The sequence below is a fragment of the Struthio camelus genome, chromosome 1 (assembly GCF_040807025.1).
Source record: "Struthio camelus isolate bStrCam1 chromosome 1, bStrCam1.hap1, whole genome shotgun sequence".
Classification (NCBI taxonomy): domain Eukaryota; kingdom Metazoa; phylum Chordata; class Aves; order Struthioniformes; family Struthionidae; genus Struthio; species Struthio camelus.
In genome coordinates this window covers 213371808-213395476 of record NC_090942.1, presented here as the reverse complement: position 1 = coordinate 213395476, position 23669 = coordinate 213371808, and the positions used below count along the sequence as shown (strand labels likewise).

Here is a 23669-nt window from a genome sequence, read left to right as displayed (position 1 = left end):
TCCTATAGGATTTTGTGGAGCTTTTTCCTGAAGACATCTGTGGAGCCTGTAATCATCTTAGAAATCAGTTTTGGACATTCAGGAAACCTCTTACTATCAGCCTTAGCATTTACCTGTTCTTCTGATTTGGGCTCTGAAGAGCCATATACTGTAAAGATGGGAATATCAGTGTAGAGGCCGTTGAGATAAAACTTGAGAGAAGTCAGTTTGTGGTCTGCAACTGCCTGCAACTAAACACCGTTTAATAAAAAACTGAAAATATTTTGGTCAGATGCTGCTGGATAGTTAAGGCAATTTCCAGATAACAGGAAAATAATCGTGCTGTTGTTCACAGTATTGAAGATTTGCCTTGTGCCTTTAATGGCTGATAAAGGTAAATATCCTGGGAATTTTTTGGGACTGGAACGTAAATTGTTTAATGTATTTGTAATGTGGACACATGCTTAGAAACTAGCTATGCCAGCTGGACACACTGAAGGAGTGTATTCAGTGTTCAGCAGCAAAAAATTACTTAAGCTAACAAGCACTTAACTCTAGGAGCGTGCAGATTTATTTTACATAACCTATAGCTAGGATTCTTAAATTAAATAATCACTTGGAGGAGAGTACACACATGTCCCATTATTAAAATATATTAGTCCCATTATTAAAATATATCAATAACATTAATATAAAATAATTCTTTCCCCCGTCCTACTTCCACTGGAAATTTTTAATATTTCCACAAGATAATATTTCCCATTAACTCACTGCCATGAGGTTTGGAAATGTGCAAACTGAGAAGTGAAAGACATCTTACATGCTGATTTTATAGTTTGTTAGAGAAGCTCACAGGGAGCGGTGGATTCTCCACCTCCCACTATCTTTAAACCCAAGTGCCAAATTACTCCATTCTGTTCATATTAGGATACTAGAAGAGCTGGAGTGAGTGACGGAGTGTAGTTATTTGTGCAACCCCATCAGACATCCATACCATGAGCCAGCTGAAATGGTATTAAGGCTACGCTAGAGCAGCAACACTGAAAAAAAAACATGCATGGGACTTTGTGGCAAGTATAAAATTTAAAAAAAAAAATTGATAAACATCAAAATAAACCTGAAGACTGAATTGCTACCTGAACTGTAGGTGCATACGCAGTTCCATCTTTTTCATTCTTTATGCATGCACCTGTTGTTGCAGCCTCCCTAGCAGAAAAAGAAAATGAATGACAAAATGGTCCAAGCTCACCAGTGCTTTAAATTGCAGTTAGAAAGTCCTACTTCAATTGCAGCTGCTTTACCTTAGGAATGACCTCCATGATGAGGCCAGCTTTTGTGCTGGTTGATGGGGCAGTCTATCCAACCAGCCTGTTGATGGTGTACCTTACCCAACCAACCTGTATAGACAGACGGTCTTGGCCATTTTGGAGCCAGCACCTTCTACTGCCTGTAGCCAATATGCAGGAAAACACAGATAGAGGAGAAAATTGACAGGAGTGAGCTTTACTTGGTTGCAAAGAAATCCCTGAGGTGCACAGACGTCACGGCTCGGTCCCCAGCCATCATCTTCGATCCCCGTGCCTTGTCTCCAGCTCCTGGGCACAGTGCTGGTACATTGCATAGGAGCAGCAGATGCATGCAAGCTGCAAAGAACTAATTGATTCCCCAGTTACAGTCTGGCTACCCAAAGCTAGGAGTATCTCGAAGAAATACAATTCAAAGCAATCTATTTCTTCCTAGAGTAGCTGCAGAGGCACTCACCAGCTCACTTGCCCCTGTCAGGCCATACTGATTTGCCATCTGCCCTACTCTTTGACATAAATTGTTTTGTCCGTGCCTTGTATTTGCCTCAGTTCATGGTACACTTGCCAGAAGGAGTCAGCCCCATTTTTAAGGCGTGTGCGAATAGCACACAAGACAGGCATGGCCCTCCCTGCGCACTAAAGGTCAGCGCCACATGGTGCGCGTGGTAACGAGTCAGAGAGAAAGCGTTTAAGCCTGAGAAAGCCTTTCTAGAAATGTGTCTCATGGCCTTGTGGATATTGAGATGTTGTGCAGCCAGGCTCCCCGAGCAGTGTGCGGCGTGGGCACCTGAGCTGGAGGTAATTCAAAGAAGGAAGATAAATTATAAATGACATTTTATAGAAAGTTTAGCTTAGGGAAATATTCTCCCATATCTAATAGCAGATTTAATAGCATTCAGTAATGCAGCCTAGCACAATAATAAGCATTATGGTACTTTTTTTCAAAGCATTCTCTCACGTTTGAGCAAAGGATGCCCAGAGCTATGGATCCACCCCAGCTTTTGAAGGGCTTGTAGCCTCACAGCAAAACACAGAACAGTCTAAGGTTTATTTGACAGTTCCAGAATTATGTCCAACTATTTTAGGGGTGGAGAGATTTGAATGATGACCCTGGTTTTCTGCGCTTTGTACTGGAGCTCATTGTGTGTCTTAGGTTTGGTGTACTCATTTATGGGTTCTTTTCTGTCCTGGGCTTGAGTCATGCAGGGTTTGCACTGAGTTAGCTCACAGAAGCTATTCTTTCTTTCCTCTGGACAGGAACGCTTTTCCTGGATACAAGTAAGGCAGGTTAGGGTGCTTGCAGGCGGCAGAAAGGAAGCAGCATTCTTTGAGGAAAGTTTTACGTTTTAGGCAACTCAGGATTCAGTGTGTGTGTGTACACTGCATGCTTACAGTAGCCCTTCATGACCAGGTGTGCGTGCCGTGCTGGTCGCAAGCCTGCAAGCTTGGCCTCATGGCATTGGGGTGCATTCTGCAAGTCACAGAGGACCCATCTGTCTGGGTGAGCCTGTCAGGTTGCCCCATCCCCACATCCCTGAGAGAGGTGGTACGTGGCAAACAGGTGGACGCTCAAGGATGCGAGAACATAGCCCACTCACAGCAAGGCTCTGCTGGTTTAAAGCAGCAAAAGGAGGCTGAAGAAGAAGCCAAAATTACCAAGTATTTCATCTGCAGTGGGGAAAAGCAGAAACCTGTATTTTCTCATGAATGGTCAGGAAAAACTCAACTATTTGAAGCTGATGCACTTACGTGAATTTGAGGGAGAAAGATGGTTGAAATCCTGGTTCAGCGAGCCAGAATAAGACTGGAGGCTCTCCCAAAGAAGAGTTTCTGCAACCAGGTTTTAAAGGCCAAGCTGTGTGGTTGAGTTTGGCCATATTTTTTAAAGAGTTACGTAGAGTTAAATACTAATTGGGCCGAGATTTATGAGACTGACTCTGTAGTCCTCTGATTAGTGCATTTGCCTTTCATGTGGAGAGTCTAAATCAATCATGTCTCTAATCAGCCTGGTTCTCTGTCTGGGGAGCTAAATATTCACCTCTTCACGCAAAACAAAAAAGCTGCAACAGAGGGGATTCAACACTCCTGGTGAAGCCATTCAGCCTCCTCACTAGGAGACACCTACTTCCTTATCCTGGCTTTCTCCACCAAGAAGCATAAGGAAGCAAATTGTGGCCTATCATTTTCCTGGTGAGCAGCTGGTGAACAGAGAGAAGAAGGGTAGTTTTCTTTCTGCTTCTGACTGAAAGTTTTATCTTGAATTTCAAAGAAAACTATGACAAAACTGATACTTTCTCAGCAAGGTTTGGTCTCAGTGAGTTTGGATGTTCCAGTAAAGACCTGGTCAGTCAAAAAACAAACACAAAAAAGATCCCTGAATATGTGCATTCATAATGCAGGTTCTTAGGAAATAAGAAATATGGTTTTTTTTAGGAAACGGTCATAATAAAAACTCTCCTTTATGCTTCAGTCAGTCCAGTCTGGAAGGTACTGTGTTCACCTCTAGAAGGGTGGTTAGTCGAACATGTCGTGTCGTCTTTTTCGTCTTGTTGCAGGCCTAGAATTATACTTGTAGTTATCCATAGATGTCCTCTTTAAGGAGTCTTCAAGAAAACTGAAGAAACCATTAAAATTTAAATTAAAAAGAAATACAAGAAATAAAGGCCAAGGGACATAGACAATTCGTTTGGGTTTATCAGGCTAAGCATTTGTCTGAAGAAAGTGGCATCAAGTACAGCATGGGAAAGAAATTACTCCATTAGGTGTTTCAGTGGATCACCACTTTCAGCAACACATGTATGAAGGCAATGAGTAAAAACATCAACCATGCTAGTGGTGGGGTCTGCTCTTGAATGAATAAGGACAACTGAGTCTGTTGCTTGCACAGCTGGGCTTGGTGAAGGGCTCAGCACTGCCAGGTGAGATTGCACAGGTGACAGAGGAGTGCAAGACAGAGCTTGATTAAAGTGCAGTCTTCTATCTTATGCAGAATGGCAAGTAACAAAATAACAAAAACATGAAAATATATATTGATTTTGTCATTTGCTGTCAAAGTCAGTATACAGCAAATCTCTACTTTGCGTGTGGGCTTTTGTTTATGTTAGGCAGGTCCCTTAAACTGGATCTACAAACTTTTCAGGCATTATGGGTCTGGAAAAGATAAAACAAAGATTAAAACATAAATAAGAGGAGTAATAGAGATAATAGAACAGAAGATTTACTAAAATCAAACAAATACTAGGTAGATAGCTTAGGCAGTGAAGCCAGCAGTAGCTAGATAGATATTTCTGGTTATTGTCTGGGTGTATTTATAAAATAAATACAATGAAGTTTTTCCAGAGGAAGGCTCTTTCTGTTTGAAATATAGATGGAGCTTCCTGTATGTTTATGCACCTCTTCCCCTCACTGCCTTAAAAAGTAGTTCAGGGGTTATTACACTACAGCAGGACATGGAAGACCTAAATTATTCATTCCTTTTTCTGCAGCTGTTCAAAAAAACATTGCATAAATGAGGGGTTATATAAACTAAAGTTAAAGATTAGTTGAAGTAGGGGGTGCTTTTCAGTCTCATTGAAGCTATTTTGTAAAAGAATACAGGAATCAGTCAGAAAAAAAAGAGCACATGAGTGTGCCTTGCTCTGTAGCCTCATGAGTGATTGGGTTCTGCTCTGTGTTCCCCATAATATTAGGGTATTTTATCCAGGGCTTTTTCAATGAAAAGTAATAGCTTTATAGCCTAGTAATCCTTCTTCCCAGAAAGATACCCCAACCAGTAGGCTTGTGTGCCGTAAGGAGAGTGGGAAGGTGCTACCTTACATCCTTCAGCTAAGGTAAGGAAAAGTGTGTGCCATCAGTGAATTATGTGAAAAGATCCGAGCCGTCAGCGTGGGCTGGCTCGTCCTGAGAACGCCAACAGCTCCGAGCTCACCCAGAGAGTTTTCAGGAGAAAACCTAAGTTTCTGAATTTCTAAAAAAGGCAGAAGGGCTTCTAGAAGTGTAGAGATGCAGAACTTTGGGCCCCTGAAAAATTACCAAATAAAAAATAATAGTCAGATTTTGTGGAGTTTAGGTTTATCTAGTGTTAGGAGGCAAACAAACGAGGTGTTTTGGGATCACAATTGAAAACTTAGGTGTCTGCCTAAACAAGCTCTGCTTCATATTCCTTACCTTGCCTCTCATGCCTAGACACTTAGGAGACCAAACCCTGTAAGCAGTCATCCTCTTTGCTCCTATTGTTGAATCCTGCCTAGGGCCAGATATGTAAAGCTGCAAATAACTAGCCAGGGGAACTTTGTGAACACTTAGGCACCATTACAGTAATCGGTATATGTGTATCCTGTTGCTCCCTCACACTCTAATGCACTTGTCTTTGTAAACAGAATCTTCTTGCTCAAGTTTGGAAAAGGATAAACATTAAATAGGTGGAATGGGGAAGTGTGACTTCAATTCCCAGAAAAACGAAGAACAAATAATCAAGTTTGTGAGCATCAATAGGGTATCAAAGAGACAATTAAGAGCTAGTCTCCATTCAGCAAGCAAAAGTTGTCAAACCAATCTTATTTCCTTCTGCAAAACGCTCAGAGGCTATATAGAAAGGAAGGAAGCAGTATGTGTCAAATGGCTTAGGTTGAGTGAGGTTTCTGAAATTCTATCACATGGCATTTTTATAAGCAAGCTACAGAAACATCGTCTACATGAAACTATTATCAAACAGCAATGCAATAGCTGTTACGCTGAGGGATCAGTCAAGAAAGGTACTGATCCAGTCCTGCTCTTGCTTTCACTCATGACTAGATAAGAAGGCATAAGATCTGCGCTGTTAAATGGCAGATGCAAGCACCCAGGATAGTAAGAAAATGGTAGTTGTGGGATTTAATAGTTGGAAAAGCAGTCTGGAAAAATATTATGCAAATCACTAAAATAAATGTGAAGTCCTGTATTTATGTAGGAATCAAGTATGCCACTATTGTCTGGCTAATGACTGATCAGGAGCAGCACTACAGAAAAGCACGTGCATTATAGTGAGTCTCTAGCTGAATGTATATGTACCTTTTTGTACTGATGTGAAAAAGCACATACTTTAATGAGATGGATAAACAAGAGTAAGTTTGTAAAACTGCAGACATAATTTTTTCTGTTTACTTGGTGGTGGCAAATCCTGAGCTGAAAAGCTGTATCCAGTTTTGGGTTTATCATTTTCAGAAAGATGAGGGAGGGCTAACTGGAAGTTCACCAGAATGAACACAGGTCTGGAAAACACCAGCTACAAGTAAATATTAAAGCAGTTGGAGGTGAGGGGGTGCTGGAGCAAAAGGAATTGCAGACAGATATTATAACAATCTTCAGGTATCAGAGTAGTAGCTAAAAGGAGGAAGGAAAAGGAGTTTGGAATCTTTTTTTTTTTTTTTCCCTAAGCTTTTATTATTTGTATTTGACCTCAGCAAAATGTTTTAGTTATAAAGGATAATGAGACACTGGAGTGTGTTACCCGAGGAGGTTATGGAAGTTCACCATTGAAGGATAGGCCTGTGGTAGAGCAGAGGATATCTTTAATTCATCCTGTCTTTGCACAGGGATAAATTACATGACCTCACAAGTTTTCTTCTATCCTTCTGTTCTGTCATTTCTATGATTTTTTTTTTCATTTTTGAGATTTCCAAGACATTTTAAACAACATGGAAGAAGAGAGCAATATGTATGACAAGGAAAATCATACCTCCTGGGTTGTGCTGCCTGAATAATCCCTGTGTTTAAATTGGGTCACTGAAACACATATATGTGTGTCTGTATTTGTGTGTATATATACATGTATGTTCCATTGCTGCAGACCAGTATTTTACCATAATACGTCATTGCCCTACACTGTCAGATGCAGTGTTACCACAGCCAGTGTAACTCTAAATCAGTTATATATATAAACTGGTGCATATGCCAGTGATTACTGTATAGCCTCCTCCACTTTAAAAAATAATCAAGTTTGTGCCTGATCAGTATGAAGATGTGAAGCACCCAAGACCGTTGATGAAAACAAGTATTCAGTCAATAGGCCAAAACCCTGGGCTATGTAAATCTCTGCTAAAAAAGTAGAGGAGAGAGAACCAACCATCCAGACACCTTCCCTCCCACTGCAGAGACAACACCTGGCCAGTGGCATGCACGGACCCCAATGAGTTGGAAAGCAGGGTATGAAATGCCAGTGGAAGGTGTCATATAACTAAAGGGGAAAGGGAGTGTTATAGAGACAGGGAAGTCATAAAACGCTGCTCAAGTCAGGATGCCTCCAGCGGGTACATGCAGCCAGGGGAGTGCATGCAGGACATGGCTATGGAGGATCCTCTTGCGCCTCTCCTGAGAAATCTGCACCCTTGATTGGCTCTCTGAAATGCCTGTACACGAGTGCACACAGCATGGGGAAAAAGCAGGAAGAATTAGAGATCTGTGCGTGGTCACAGGGCCGTGATCTCGTTGCAGTTACACAGACATGGTGGGATAGTCCACATGACTGGGATGCTGTCATGGATGGCTATGTGCCTTTTAGGAAAGACAGGCCAGGCAGGCGAGGTGGTGGAGTTGCTCTTTATGTGAGGGAGCAACTAGAATGTGTGGAGCTGTGCCTAGGGGTGGATGAAGAGCAAGTTGAGAGCCTATAGGTCAGGATTAAAGGGCAGGCTAACAGGGGCAACACGGTGGCGGGGGTTTACTACAGGCCACCTGACCAGGAGGAAGTTGTCGATGTGGCCTTCTACCGACAGCTGTCACGATCACAGGCCCTGGTTCTTATGGGGGACTTCCACCACCCTGACATCTGCTGGGAAGACAGCACAGCTAGGCACAAACAGTAGAGGAGGTTCCTGCAGAGCGTTGAGGATAACTTTTTGACACAGGTGGTGGAGAAGCCAATGAGGAGAGGTGCACTGCTGGACCTTGTACTAACAAACAAAGTCTAATTGGAGATGTGAAGGTTGGGAGCAGCCTTGGCTGCAGTGACCATGAGATGGTGGAGTGGAGGATCCTACGAGGAGGGAGCAGGGCAATGAGTAGGATTGCAACGCTGGGCTTCAGGAGAGCTGACTTTGGCCTCTTCAGGGACCTACTTGGAAGAATCTCCTGGGGTAGGGCCCTAGAAGGAAGGGGGGGTCCACGAGCGGTGGTTAATCTTCAAGCATCACTTCCTCCAGGCTCAAGACGGGCGCATCCCTCTGAGGAAGAAGTCCGTCAAAGCGGGCAGGAGACCTGCCTGGATGAGCAAGGAACTCCTGGCCAAACTCCAGCAGAAGAAGGAAGTCTAGAGAATGTGGAAAAGGGGACAGGCCACTTGGGAGGAATACAGGGACGTTGTCGGCGTGTGCAGGGATGCGAGGAGGAAGGCTAAGGCCCATTTGGAATGAAATCTGGCAAGGGATGTCAAGGACAACAAGAAGGGCTCCTTCAAATACATCACTAGCAAAAGGAAGACTAGGGAAAACGTGGGCCCGCTGCTGAATGGGGTGGGTGCCCTGGTAACAAAGGATACAGAGAAGGCAGAGTTATTGAATGCTGCCTTTGCTTCAGTCTTTACTGCTAAGGCCATCCCTTAGGAATTCCAGACCCTGCAGACAAGAGGGAAATCTGGAGAAAGGAAGACTCTCCCTTGGTGGAGGAAGATCAGGTTAGAGATCTTTTGTCCAAACTTGATATCCACAAATCCATGGGCCCCGATGGGATGCACTCAGGAGCGCTGAGGGAGCTGGCAGATGTTATTGCTAGGCCACTCTCCATCATCTTGGAAAGGTCCTGGAGATCAGGAGAGGCTGATCTCTTGGAGATCTGCCTCACCTCCATCCCTGGAAAGGTGATGGAACAGCTCCTCCTGGAGGTCATCACTAAGCATCTGGAGGACAAGAAGGTGATCAGGAGGAGTCAGCATGGATTCACGAAAGGGAAATCATGCTTCACCAATCTGATAGCCTTCTATGACAGAAAGACTGGCTGGGTAGATGAGGGCAGAGCAGTGGATGTTGTCTCCCTGGACTTCAGCAAGGCTTTGGACACTGTCTCCCATCACTTCCTCACAGGTAAACTCAGGAAGTGTGGGCTAGACGAGTGGACAGTGAGGTGGATTGAGAACTGGTTGGATGGCTGAGCTCAGAGGGTTGTGGTGAATGGCGCAGAGTCAAGTTGGAGGCCTGTAGCTAGGGGTGTCCCCCGGGGGTCTCAGTCCTGGGTCCAGTCTTGTTCAATGTATTCATCAGTGACCTGGACGAAGGGACAGAGTGCACCCTCTGCAAGCTTGCTGATGATGCTAAACAGGGGGGAGTGGCTGACACACCAGAAGGCTGTGCTGCCCTTCAGAGGGACCTGGCCAGGCTGGAGAGGTGGGCGGAGAGGAACATCATGAAGTTCCACAAAGGCAAGTGCAGGGTCCTGCACGTACGGGAGGAAGAACCCCATGCACCAGGACAGGCTGGGGGTTGACCTGCTGGGAAGTAGCTCTGCCGAGAAGGACCTGGGTGTCCTGGTGGACACCAAGTTGAGCATGAGCCAGCAGTGTGCCCTTGTGGCCAAGAAGGCCAATGGGATCCTGGGGTGCATGAGGCAGAGTGTTGCCAGCAGGTGGAGGGAGGTGATCCTGCCCCTCTCCTCAGCCCTGGGGAGGCCTCACCTGGAGTGCTGTGTCCACTTCTGGGCTCTCCAGGACAAGAGAGACATGGCACTCCTGGAGGGAGTCCAGCAGAGGACTACCAAGCTGATGAGGGGACTGGAGCATCTCTCCTGTGAAGAAAGGCTGCGAGAGCTGGGCCTGTTGAGCCTGGAGAAGAAAAGACTGAGAGGCGATCTTCATCAGTGTGTACAAGTATCTGAAGGGAGGGTGTCAAGAGGATGGGGCCAGACTCTTCTCCGTGGTGCCCAGCGACAGGACAAGAGACAATGGGCAGAAACTGAACCACAGGAAGTTCCATCTGAACCTGAGGAAAAACTTCTTTCCTGTGAGGGTGACAGAGCACTGGAAGAGGTTGCCCAGAGTTGTGGAGTCTCCTTCGCTGGAGATGTTCAAAACCCGCCTGGACGTGATCCTGCACAACATGCTGTGGAGGACCCTGCTTGAGCAGGGAGGTTGGACTAGATGATCTCCAGAGGTCCCTTCCAACCTTGGCTATTCTGTGATTATGTGTAAAAGCTTATACCTGCTGTATATATCCAATATTTACATTCAGTAAGGAGTTAGTGTCTTTGCCTCTTCCTCTGTGGCTATGCTTTGATCTCATGGTACCATGACTCCCTTGGAGAACTTGTGCGAGGAGAGGCCTTTATGGGGTTAGAACCATCATTCCCCCCAAGAAACAGGACAAAGCAGTCCAACCGTGTCTTGATAGAGGTATTAGGGAACTTGGCTGGCTTTTCTGCTTAAGTTGTAAAAATCACTTGAAATATCTTACCCTGTGGGGCTATATGTTCTTCTGCAGTGGAGCAAGGTACTTCTGGCAAGATTTCTCTCTCTTTCATCTCAAAATGATGGAGTAGAGTATTATAAAATCTGGTTTATTATTTGCCTTTTGTGTCTTGTCTGCTGTTAATGAGGCTGTGGCCTTTTAACTTCCACTAATTGGTATTGTGGTTAGTGTTTGTGTAATTGGGAAAGGCCATAGGTACATGCCAATATTAATAATCACATCAGGAAACATGGAGGCAAGAGGAAGCACAATAATCAGATATCATGCTTACAAATCACTGCTAACTTGAAAACTAATAGCTAATTTTACAGCTCTTTCTGGACAGCTTTCTATTTTGCTTCTTGTTTATTTATTTTAAAGCTTGCCATTACTTCTTTCCTAAGGTTTTCAAATGTGGCCTTTCTCAAATCTTCCTTTGTGGGTTTCTTATGAAACTCCTGTTAGAAGTTAACAGCTGGCAAAGTTAAGCGTCATTTTCCGCAGATACATAAGAAAGAGGTAGGATAGCTGTACTTGGGGAAACACATTAGATAATGAGTTTGGGTGGATAGATGAAAACAGGAAGGAGAAGCACACTGTGTAGAGACTTTACTATATACATTTTAATTTCTGCATGTTACAGTCGGCACGTAAACCCCCCTGCAGAAACTCACTGTCAGATGAGGATTGTGTCTGTTGTGATAATGTTCAACCCTTTATTGATGTCGGTCTGGATCAACCATGTTGTAACTCCACTATTTTCAGTTGAGTTAGACAAGGAGAAATGTGATACCCCTACATTATAAAGAGAAGTATTTTATTTGCCTGATGCTATTTGCAGTAGTAATGACACACAAGATGTCATTATGTGACATTCAGTACATGCTCCTTTGTTTTAGTACAGAAGAAAACAAGAAAAAAAAAAACCCTGCTTGAAGGGTGACATTAGAGGTAGTAAAGGGCTATAAGCTACAAAAGCTCTTCAAGCTAAAGATTTGGCAAAGGGCATTATTCTGTCATATGCTAATACAAGTCTAAATATAAAACTTGCTAGCTTATTCCTTTATTTAAAAAATACACTGCAATCCTATTATAATAATTCCTGCAAAGCTTCCCATGTTCAAATAGCTTCTGTTAGTGACTGGCATCTTAGAAATCTGAGAAGTTAAGTGGGTAAGTGAATAGACAGAACACAGTTTGCAAACATTAATCCCCCAACAGCTGTAGGCAAGCAATGTGGAAGGATTGCTCTCTTCACCGATGCAGGAACAATGAGGCTGGAGCAGTTGTTTCCTTTTCACAGAAAATTTCCTTTGAAATCGCAGCAGTCTCTGCCATCATCTCTATGGCAGGGCTGCCACCAACACAAACTGGTGGAAGCTTCTTTCTCAGCAGATGGTAGCCCATAAGACTCAAGCATTTTGGATCTCAGTAGAAATCACTTGCTACCTCATCTGTGCCTCCTGCCCATTTTATTTCCAGCCTGTGATCAAGAAGCTGAGTGAAGGTAGCTACTGATGTAATTCAACACTTTTTTTCTAAGTGCTGTTTCTGCAGCAGCTTCTTATTGAATGCATTTTCCTCACAAGAACCAAGCATTAAAATCCACAGATCACTTAAGGAGCAAAGCAGCAGGTGGCTGAGATGTGTATTTCTCCTTCTGTTCTGCCTGTGCCTGAAAGCCATCAAGGATTGTTATCTGTGGGTGTCCCAGCTGAGGTCTTCCAGTCCTGATCTTCTGTCTCTTTTCATACGAAGTGGCAATTTTACCTGTAACAGCCTTTCCTCCAGGTCCCGTGGGCAACATAAGACTGTTTTCATCATCAAACCAGTATTTGTCTCTTGTTTTCCAAGCACGGAGAAACATTGACCTTCAAGAAGTAGCGCTCTCTCAACTTCTGCCTACAAATCCCTTATCTGAGAGTTAGAATCCAGAACTCCATAATATGTATCTGAATTGGCTCCTTTGTGGGATCACTAACAATCACTTATCAAAGAACATTAGTCATCTTTTGTTAGTTGATGGACGTCACCTTTAAATAGCAGAGTCCAAGGAGAGTGGTCCGATTATATTTCAGTCATTGTAGTCACCAGAGTTATCGCATCTTACATGTAAACTCATGCCACATTGTCAAATGCACCAAGTTATGCCTCTCTCTCCACTCCCCTTTTCAAGATCTCCTTACTGAAGTTTTAGGGTGTTTCAAGACACAAGTCATGAGTAAGCCATTTCCATTCTAGCTATTTATGCCCTTACAGAAGATACTATCTGATTTTTCTGTGTTGCACTCAGATACTGCTATGCCGAGTATCAAATGAGTCCTTGTGTGAGAGAAAAAAATAAAAACAGGCTAAGTCTCTTACGTGGTCATGGACACATACACATGAAAGGTGTGTATTGAGGTCCCTGCTCCAGAAAAGTACTGAATTCTATATAGAAACTGGCAGATATCAAGACAGTCCCAGCTCAGAATACTTAATAGCTTTACAACTGAAACTCATGTGTAGGTTCGGTGTTCAACTCCATGCTTTGAATCAGGGGAAATCCAGTTTTCCAGCATCCCATAGGAGAGCTCTAATCACTAGCTCATTAACTGTCCTGGTAATTTCCGTCCTTCTTTGTCAGTGGAGGTTAGGAGGGGATTCCTGGAAGAAGGAGATACTCGCCTACCAGAAATATAGACACATCTCCAGACAGTGAGACCCTCAGAACCTTCCACTTTGCAGTGGGTTTTGCTCCTGTTTCACTTTTGTCAGCTTAGTTGATTGTCAAGTGACAGCATATTTGAATACTCTTATAAAGAGCTAAGCGGAGCGCTTACCGTGATTTCCAGTAGGTTGCAGGGTATTCAGGGTCTAGGTGTTTCAGCACATGAAAGTCTCAAACAAGTTTCTGTGCTGAGCTCGGCTCTCGTATATGCAATAGGAATAGCAATGCTTTTTTTTCCCCCTCTTTGTCTGCCTTGTCTCTCTGATTTTATAGCGTTTGTGATGCCTTGGTGAATAGAGAGGTTCTGCTGTGATAAAAGTACTGATTCATTACAATATTGGCGTTTAAACTTTCATTTATTTTAAAGGCAGTTGAATGTTTGAAATATACTCAGGTGTCTCAAGCACTGTATAAAAACTTTGCTCCCTGAAGAAGCCAGATAGTAATTCCTAATGCTATCTGAGTAGGGTCTGGTTTGTAGTTGGTCTTGCTTTAATGTGAGCATGGCTGAAGAAGAGAGTCCCCCAGCTCCCCCTTGTGTGGATCTTCTACTCCTGCTACGTCAAGTAGAAAACAAATGTGATTTGTGCTGCTTTTGATCAGTCATTTCTAAAATGCTTTGCTGCTGCTGGAAAGCAGAGTAATACTGTCACAAATTTTAAATTAACAAAATATGCCTAGAAGGGATTGGTAGCTCTTCTTCAGCTGATTAATGTCAGCCTTGTAAAGTCTGTTCCCCCTCAAAAAGGGCAGCAAATGCTCAAGTGAGAGATGTTAAAAACAGAGACTCTCCAATTTAGTGGATCTTTGTGTTTTAGTTATTATATATATATATATATATATATATACATATATATATGTAAGGTGCAGCACCCAGGACCAAAGTATAAAATAAACCAGCATCAAGGGAGCTTGAGTGAGGTTGTGTCTGTGTTCACTTTTAATTAGATTTGAAATGGCTATCCCACGGTAGTGCAGCAAACAGCCGCGTCAGTACCTTCCCCTCAGGCCTTATTACTGACAACAACTTTAGCATAAAGATCTGTATATTCAGCAGCTGGGTGCATAGGATTTATGTATTGGGAAATACAGGCAGAATTTGAAAAAACATAGGATATCATTGTAAAATTTAATTTTTATTCTCAAATGGGGAGGAGGGGCACTTTCTTCTAAAATGACCATGTTCTTGCTAGGAATTCTTTGATACAGCTTTTGTCTAACAGGTGTCATCTTACTATGGTAATATTTTGCTCCTCAGTAGTGGAATCGAGGCAGCATTGATAGCAAGTGTACGTTCTATGCACATGATATATTTTTATGGGTTTATTTTTGCCTTATGTACAGTTCTATTCCTTCAAGATGTGCTCTGAGACATTTCATTTTCAGCATACTGCCTGTCTCATCCAATTCAATTGTAAGCTTTTCTGGGCAAGGACCATATCTGGATTCTGCTATCCAATTTAATTACATAGCTGTTCTGCAAAGTGGTCTTTTTTAAAAGATTTATGCTGAAGGAAAGAACTTAACGTATCCAGAGATTTGACAAGCAAGAAGAGCATGTTCTGATCTCCCAAACCTTCAGCAATGCTGTACCTTCAGCTACTCCTACATGCATGTGCTCTAATCACACTGGAAATGATTGCTGTGGTATCAGATTTTGCTTAGGTGTTCCATTAGACAGGGAGAGGGGGACTTTTTTTTCTACTGTATCATTTTCACATCTGCTTGTCTTTCAGGTGTGAACAGAAAAGTGGTCTATTCCCTGGCAGACTCTGCAGATGGTTACTTCTCAGTTGACCGGTCATCAGGAATCATTATTTTGGAGCATCCACTTGATAGAGAGCTGCAGTCCTCCTATAACATCAGTGTAAAGGCCTCAGACCAAAGCATTGTGCTGACCTTATCTTCATTTGCCACCGTTACAATTACAGTGCTAGACATAAATGACAATCCCCCTGTATTTGAAAGAAGAGATTATCTCGTTACAGTACCTGAAGATACTTCACCTGGCACTGAAGTCCTTTCTGTTTTTGCTACAAGCCAAGACATTGGTACTAATGCTGAGATTACTTATCTCATCAGATCTGGAAATGAGAAAGGAAAGTTCAGGATTAACTCAAAAACAGGTTTGCAGAGTGTCTTTTATTTGTAGTGCCTCAGAAAAACTTGAATGCTTTGAGGAAACGTGTTGGACCAAAACAGTTCCAAAGACAGAGGTGCAGAGCCTGTCAATGCCTAATTAGTTTCATCCTTAAAAATCAATTTTACATTACAAATTGATGTAAATTACAGCCCCACTCAGCTGCCCCAACTCTAATGGATAATACCTTTCTTCGTTACTATGCCTATTGAAGTCAGCATAGATGTGACATCCCATTAGCCAAATTGTGCAACCCTTATAGTTATGAGCACTTAAAAATTTTAAATACTTACCAGCTGAGTAAAGCCTCAATGATCTAGGCCTTGGCAAGCATCAGAGGACCAAATAGCTGGCAGTTCTGCCTGTCAGACAGTGACTGCACAGTTATGCAGATGTCTGTGGCTCCACTAATTTAGACTATCCCTGATTTCTGTTATCTGACAGTTGACTCCAGCTGTGTTTTTTTTTTTGGTTATACATCACAAATTTTCAAAACATATGGCTTCTTCTTTTTAAGAAATGCTAAGAAGAGGTGCCTTGGTTGGTCCAACTGACTCACTTTGCATTTCTTTAGTAGGATATATTCTTTATCCTTATTGAAGCTTTAATCCAGCAACCGACAATAACCTGTGACTCTTCTATGCTTCCCATAGTAGATCCCCTTATTCTCATAATATTCAGGAAGACCAGTACAAACCTCCCATCTGAACTTCAGAGCTGAACAATCTTAGTTTTGAAAGCTGAAGGTAACACTTGTTTGAATGCAGTTGTAACCTGGAAAATCTCAAAGTGATGCGTTGTGTCCTTTATATTACTGCAAGCAAAAATCTCCACTCTCTGTGCAGGCCGCTGCCTTACATGTAAGGGACTTAAAATAACATAACTGAGTGTTACCTGGTATCTTCGTAATGTTGATTAGTGCTAACAAAATTTAAACATAAATATGCTTAGACAGCAGTACTTAACTTCACATTTGACAATGAAGCCGAGAAGATAAATCAATAAAAACCCATAATGAAGCTTAATCACACAGAAAAAAAAAGCTATTTACTGTTCATTAATATGTGACAGCTCCGTTATTATCGGTTTAGAAGCAAGAGCTGAAATTCCAGACAGCTGTATGCTGATGTAGCATGCTTGATTGGGGCTAGAAAAATAATGCTTCTCATACCATTGTCAGTGGGAACTCCCTGCTAGCCTCTTGGAAGCTTCTGCTTAGAGTTCCTGGTTTCAGCAAGTCATGCTGAAAGGTGGGTTTCGTTTGAAGAGAGTTCAGATGAGATTAAGAAGAATGATCCAAGGTCTATAAAACTTGACTTGCAAGGGAAAACCGAAGGATTTGAGGCTATTTAAGCTAGAAAAGCGAAGGCATGATGAGAGTATTCAAACCTGCAAGAAGTAGCTACAAAGAGGAAGGGAATAAATTGTTCTCGATGTCCACTCATGAGAAGTTGTGAATGGGCTTACGTTGTCTTTAGATGATTTCTGTTAAATGATAGGAAGAAATTCCTAACTGTAATGACAGTTAAGTACCCCTGTACATTGACTGAGAAGGTTAAGAACCTGATGTTGTTGGAGGTTTTTAAGAACATTATAGATGAGTAATTTCACGAACTGTTAGGTTTAGCTGACCTGTGTTGGGGCAGCAGTTAGACTAAATGACCTTTGAATTCCCATACATCCCAGCTCCTGATGACTCTATACTGAAAAAGACTTGTGTTGCTGAGGTTAAGGTTTTACTTTTAAGCCTTTGTTGCCATGCCCAGCATTATTTCCTTCAAGGCATTGCTAGTAATCTGTGCAAAAAAAAAAAAATCTTCTTGGAAAGATTATGGATACGTGGGAAGCAAAGAGAGGACTTGTACGAAAAGCATTTCCGCCCTAGAGGAGTTCTTGGTGCATGAGTCAGGTTACAGAGAGTCTTAGTTCTGACTGGGTGACAAGGGAGGCCAAAATTTTTAAACCTGGTTGAGTGGCTAAGTCCATGGTTAGTCGCATAAATGACAGGAAACTGATTTCTCCAAAGTATTTATGCCCCATTTATTTTCATTTAATTCATGAGATATTAAGTCATGCTTAAATATTGGTAAAATCAGACCTCAGTAATACAGGCTGCTTTGTTGATACCATTTTACAAGCCTAATTTTAGTTAGGTAGGGGTGAATGTCCATTGGCTTGTCAGTCATGATTTCCGGACTCTGCATCTAGTTCTCCCACAGATTCTGTGCATGAAGCCAGGTAAATGGGTAGACTATGGTGCCTCACTTCTGATAAAAGTTATGATAAAAGTTATTTTCCTGAGAAATCATTAATTGCTGTATGTCTTTTGAAGGTCCTTTCAGCAAAGGCAACCCAAGTGCAATTAGCATCATTCGTTAATCAAATAGCAGCTGTAGGAACCTGACCAAACATTTTTATTTAATTGGGCAGTGTTACAGTTAGAATAAAATAATGTGTATATGTGCTGCAGTGACAAATAACATGATGTATTGTTTATTATAATCAAATCCCTCTGTCCATAGCATTATTTGTTGTTTGCTATCCATTGACATTCCCTCTCTTCCTTCAAAGGAACCATTTCCATTTTTGAAGCTTTGGATTATGAATCATGTAAGGATTTCTACTTAGTAGTGGAAGCCAAAGATGGAGGTACTCCAGCCCTGAGCGCTGTTACAACTGTGAATGTAAATGTGACAGATGTTAATGACAACGCACCAAAGTTCAGCCAGGTGGTCTACAGTGCAGTCATCAGTGAGGACGCAGCAATTGGTGATTCTGTGATAATGGTGAGTGAGGCTGTGTCCAACATTTAGGCAGAATGCTGCCGTGAAGCCTTCTGTCACATGACCTTTCATAAAATACTACTATACTAATTAATAATGATAAATACTGCATCTTGAATCACTGGACTTGTTCTCTAGCCAGTATTCTGTCTGCTATTGCTTTCCAGACAGTGGCCAGTTTTTACCAAACAAGAAAGAAGTAGTAGTACAGAATTTTTCTTTTTTCCCCTGATATGTTGTCCAAGAACAACGATATGTTTAAGACATCGTATTTCATGAGTCAGCACAGCTGGAAACAAGTAAGCTTTGCTGGAAAGATAGAATTCAACTTTTCAGTGAAATACATAATATTTGTAACTAATTGGCCTGGAATAGCAGACCAAACTCACCCAAAACTCACAATAATCTCATCTTGGAGCTATTGGCTGTAGGAGTAAAGGATTATTTGGAGGAGTAAAGGATTATATGGAGTACTAAGGTTAAAATATTTTGAATCTTTAAGGCCAGAATACTGTAAAGGTCCAAGAGGAATAAAATACACTTCCCACCAAATTTTAATTGGCTTGATGCTGTAATGGTTTGCAGTTCATGTGTAAGTAGTCTGACAAAATATGAGGTCCTACTTTTGGGGTTTTGAGCAATTAATGCAGCATGCAGATGGTATAAAACCTGTTTTGCTAATTTATACTCTTCTCTCAAAAAGTTGATAGCAGAAGATCTGGACAGTCCTTCGAATGGCCGGATTCATTTTTCCATAGTGAGTGGTGATCGAGACAATGAATTTTCAGTTGATCCTGTTTTAGGACTCGTGAAGGTTAAGAAGAAATTGGACAGAGAAAGGGTAAGACAAGCAGGACTTCTTAACTTACAAAGACTTGCAGATGTATATTGATTTCAAATCTGCCGCTAGCTAATTGTGAAGAAGCTGCTTTTTCACTCTGCAATGATCATCCTAAGATGTTCCAACAATTCTTTCTAATGTTGATCTACTTCCTTCCCACCCCAAACCTGTCCTTGATCCCATCTACAAGGCAACTGCCCTGCTAGAGTTCCCACCCTGCACCAACGCAGCAGCTGAGGTCAGGTTGAGGAAAAAAGCAGCCTTGAATTTCTCATGTGGTGATACCAACAGCTGTTGCTGTGTTAATGAGCTGCCTCCTCTCTCCTGCGCACGCAAACCTACACATGCAGTGGTGTATGCAACTTGAGTGATTACAACATACTCCAGATTGTGGCACCAAGCACAGAGCTGAGACCTCAGCCACTAATTAGTGCTCTACAAAACATGTCACTGGGGAGATGATGTTACAAAGTGGCCAGGCTGTACCAAAAGTGAAAGAGTGCGTGATTAAACAGATTCTGCTGCTGTGTTTGCTCACTAGATTATTCATCCAGGGTGATTTATCACCATTTTGGCATAGTTAGCAATTAGCAGCTTTTGAGAAAAAAAACAAAAAACAAAAGAAATACAGTTGCCTGTGCTGGTATCAGAACGGAAAAGTGCCGCATGTCTCTGAAGGTCTTGCAACACAAAGAAATTGGTGCCTCATCCCTGCAAACAATACATTCACTAAGCTAGGGAAGCTGATCATTATCCCTTGAATATGGGCTCAGCTGCAAAAAGCTTACTACTGGAGGCATGGCTAGTACTTAAAACAGAGTCACGTACCCTTTCTATATGATCATAAAGGCAGGATTAAATTGTCCGTGTTTGGTGGTCTCCTGGCAGAATGACTTTACTACAGATTGTTGAGGACAAGGAAGGAACAAGGGCTGTGCATGTTCTTTGCTCTGAGATCTTATTCTTAAATGCATAGGCTTAAATTCATAATTTGCATTTCTCAGTAGTTTCTGCGTTTGTCATAGCTGTGAAGTGTATGCTTGTATGTGTGTATACAGACACATACACATTCACCTTCACCCAGCTTGTGTGTGTGTTTAAGACCAACTTCGTTAGATCTTCGTGCTCCTAAGTTTCCCTTGCTTAAAATAGGCTGTAATATTGTCTTTTTCTTTGCTTTCTTGGCGTATTTCCTGGATTCAGGTGCCTCTGACTCCTTTGGGGAAAATGATACATGATGCCCCATCTGCTGTACGTTGCCAAAGGCATTGCTGACTCCCAGGTTTCTTCAGTTGTTTAAGGAAACTCATTTCCAGAGTTCTAACTATGGGAAATCCTGAGTTTTGCCATGTACCTTTCTGCAATATGTGCAAATGAAAGCAAATGCACAGAAAATTTGAAAAAGGCCCCACACAACCGTCCATCTGGACTTTAGCTAGCGTAAGAAATATACAACCCTAAAGGAAAAAAAATAAGGCTTCTATTGACTCCTTCCGGTAGCCCAGGATTCGTCCTCCTCCCACTACCATTACATCCCCACCAAACCGCAGGTCCTTACAACCTCCCAGAAAACTTGTTCTCTTTTTCCTTCGCTTGGTCTCACACCCCAAAGAGACCCCTTGTTTTGTAAGCTTCGCCTATATTCTTCCCTCCTATCCAAACGTCTTTTATTTCTGTGTCTCTTTGGATTTCCTTCCCACCCCTAAAAAGTTCTTTTGGCACTACTTTGTTCTCCGCTGTGGGAACTTACTATTTCCCCTTTCCAGCCCCCAACAGCAAGAGGTTGTAGTAGGGTGTTTTTTTTTTTTTTTAAATCATCTACAATGCAGTTACTCTTTTGTTCTCTCCAACTAAGCAGAATTCATGGGCAGACATATCAGCAGCACTCCCTCGGGAGCATGAAGCAATATACAGTAAAAGACAGTCATAAGACATAAGGAGGCCAACATAAGGATGCAGTTCATAAAATCAAACTGTCATCCGTAAGTTGTGCATAGACAGATTTTCTGAACAGTGTCACATGCACTCGAATCTCACACACATGGATGCATGGATATAGAGGGCGAAGTTCCCCGTGGGTGCTAGCAAGTGGAACTGCACTGAGCTGCCCACAGATGAGCAGGTTCTGGCTGTTGCTAACAAGTAGGCTCAAAAAACTCTTATCTTTTACTGAATGGAGGATAATAGCCTGTTGCTACAGAGATTGTGTTGTCCTTAGTAATCGCAAATGTTTTCCAGTATATTTAAGTCACCTGCCTGTAAGCTTTATCTCTGCTCTCCATCACCATGTTAGAAATCGTGTGTCAAATTGAGGCTTGTTCTAATCAGTAATTTATGTATTATCTTGTAAACTAACTGTAAGATAAATAGAATCAGGTTGCATATTCCAGCTGACACCTAGGAAAGCTGAAAATGTTAGCTAAAATAGTAATTGCTTAGTTTGGATATTTTCTGTTCTTACTTTTTTCTTTTTTTCTATCTGTCTCTTTGTTTCAGGAATGCATCATCTGATACTGCTATTTTAATACAGTGAAGGAGTTAGGTTTGTTGATAGCCTTATAAAACAGAGTTTGGGACACAATGTGACAATAAACAGGATAATGTTATACAAAGGGCAGGGAAGGTAATGGGGCCAGACAGCTTTCTTTAGAAAATGGTAGGCGGTTCGTTGGATATAAGAACAATGCATTAAAATTTAGGACCAGTTTCACATTAATTTAATGTTTTCACCTTTTTGCAGATATCTGGTTATTCATTAGTTATTCAGGCAAGAGACAGTGGCATCCCTCCTTTGTCATCGTCTGTAACGGTCAACGTAGACATTTCAGATGTGAATGATAATAGTCCTGTATTTACTCCTGCTAACTATACAGCTGTAATTCAAGTAAGTCTATCCTGCACATCAAAAACTTCTCTTACCTTTAAAATATGAAAGCATTTGGTTTTACTTAAGCAGCTTTTGATGATTTATCTGCAAAGATGTATCAAATGTTCATATTTAAAGAAAAGGCTAAACCTGTCTTTCTTAACTCTTTGATAAGTTTCTGTTTACTGAGGTTCCTTAATCTCAGCATCTGTCACACATTTTACTGTTCATTCCTATTGTTCAGAAAATTTACTTTGTCCTCACAAATTCTCCCCTTTCTCCATTCCTGCCACTCTGCAGCAGCCCCAGCTGCCATCTCATAGTCGACCTCCCTCCTGAGAGGAAACTGATCACCCTTTCTCCAGACAAAGAGTTAGCTGGAATGATAAATGAGGGCTCAGGTCCTTCCAGCTCAGGAATGATGCAATGCAAAGGATAAAGCAGGAGAGTAGATGGAGCCCTGGAAATTCCCTTTTCCATCCTCTGCGTAGAGTTTCTGTTTTTCAGAAAAGTGGCTGTTGAAAGCTCAAAGTAGGTCTATCTCACCATAACTGAGTGACTTCTGGAGAAAATCAGCTGCATTAATGAAGTCAGTGCTGGAGTTTTGGGGTATGGGGTGTTCTGGGTTTTGTGGGGGTGTGGAGGCTGGCTGAGCTGGTCTGAAGTTGACCCATTTCTGTTGTCTTTGCACCAAGGTGACACAGGCTTATGTCACCAGGGAGGCATGCAGGGCCATGCCATGATTTCCTTGGGAAGCTGAAGGCACTTGTCAAGCACAGAGCTTCCATGGGGACTCTGAGAGCCCCCTTAGACCTTGCTTAGGGTGCGAGGCTTACTATGTCGTCTGACCTAGTTAGATACAGTAGCAGGTAGAGCCCGCCACTCACGGGAGATGCTGTGGGTACTTCCACCTTCCCTTCCAGGCAGTAGGGCTGCAAGCAGTTTTGAAATAAATGCCGGTGCAATGCCATCTTGGACAAACAGCATTCACTCGAACATTCTCGATAGCGAAACTTGGTGTTTTATCATTGTGATGAGATGTATCATTTTAATCCTTCTCTTTATACACTCTGCATATGTGAAAAGGAAAATAAACCAGTGGGCACAAGCATTTTGCAGCTGGTAGTGACAGACAAAGACTCTTTTCACAATGGCCCCCCTTTTACCTTTACCATCCTAACTGGCAATGAAGAGGAGGAGTTTTCGCTGGATCCTCATGGCATCTTGAGATCTGCGGTCATCTTCAAGCACATGGTTGCAACTGAATATGTGCTTTGTGTGCAGGTATGGCTTTATTTTTTGCACCTACACAAAAACAAAGAAAATCCATGTAGTGGCAGGTCATGTGTACGTTTCCTGTATGGCTTGGTTTTCGTTGACTTTGTTCTGTGAGTAAATGCCATGCATTACAGTTTACAAGTGCACAATTTAGTATACTTCCTTTGATGTCCCTAAATCCAATTTCATTTCATATAAGTAGGTAGCCAGCCACCCTTCCAATTTTCTCCCCATGAAATGGGTTTTCTGAGAAGCAGCCATTAAAGATTTTCATCTTTTTTTCTATAGCTAAGAGAGGAAAATGAGCAAAAATACATTATATACATATAAACACACCACAAAATGAGTAACAGCAAAA

The 23669-nt window shown here is 42.1% G+C and overlaps 1 protein-coding gene across 3 annotated transcripts in view; it reads left to right on the top strand.

Moving 5' to 3' along the window:
• FAT3 (FAT atypical cadherin 3) overlaps positions 1-23669 on the top strand; it is a 385938-nt gene that overhangs the window by 316004 nt on the left and 46265 nt on the right. For all 3 annotated transcript variants that reach the window (XM_068930522.1, XM_068930524.1, XM_068930523.1), the window contains 5 exons: positions 15140-15529; positions 18115-18329; positions 19030-19167; positions 21908-22051; positions 23120-23317. In XM_068930522.1, coding sequence (XP_068786623.1) covers positions 15140-15529; positions 18115-18329; positions 19030-19167; positions 21908-22051; positions 23120-23317 — 1085 coding nt within the window. The remainder of the gene's footprint in view (positions 1-15139; positions 15530-18114; positions 18330-19029; positions 19168-21907; positions 22052-23119; positions 23318-23669) is intronic.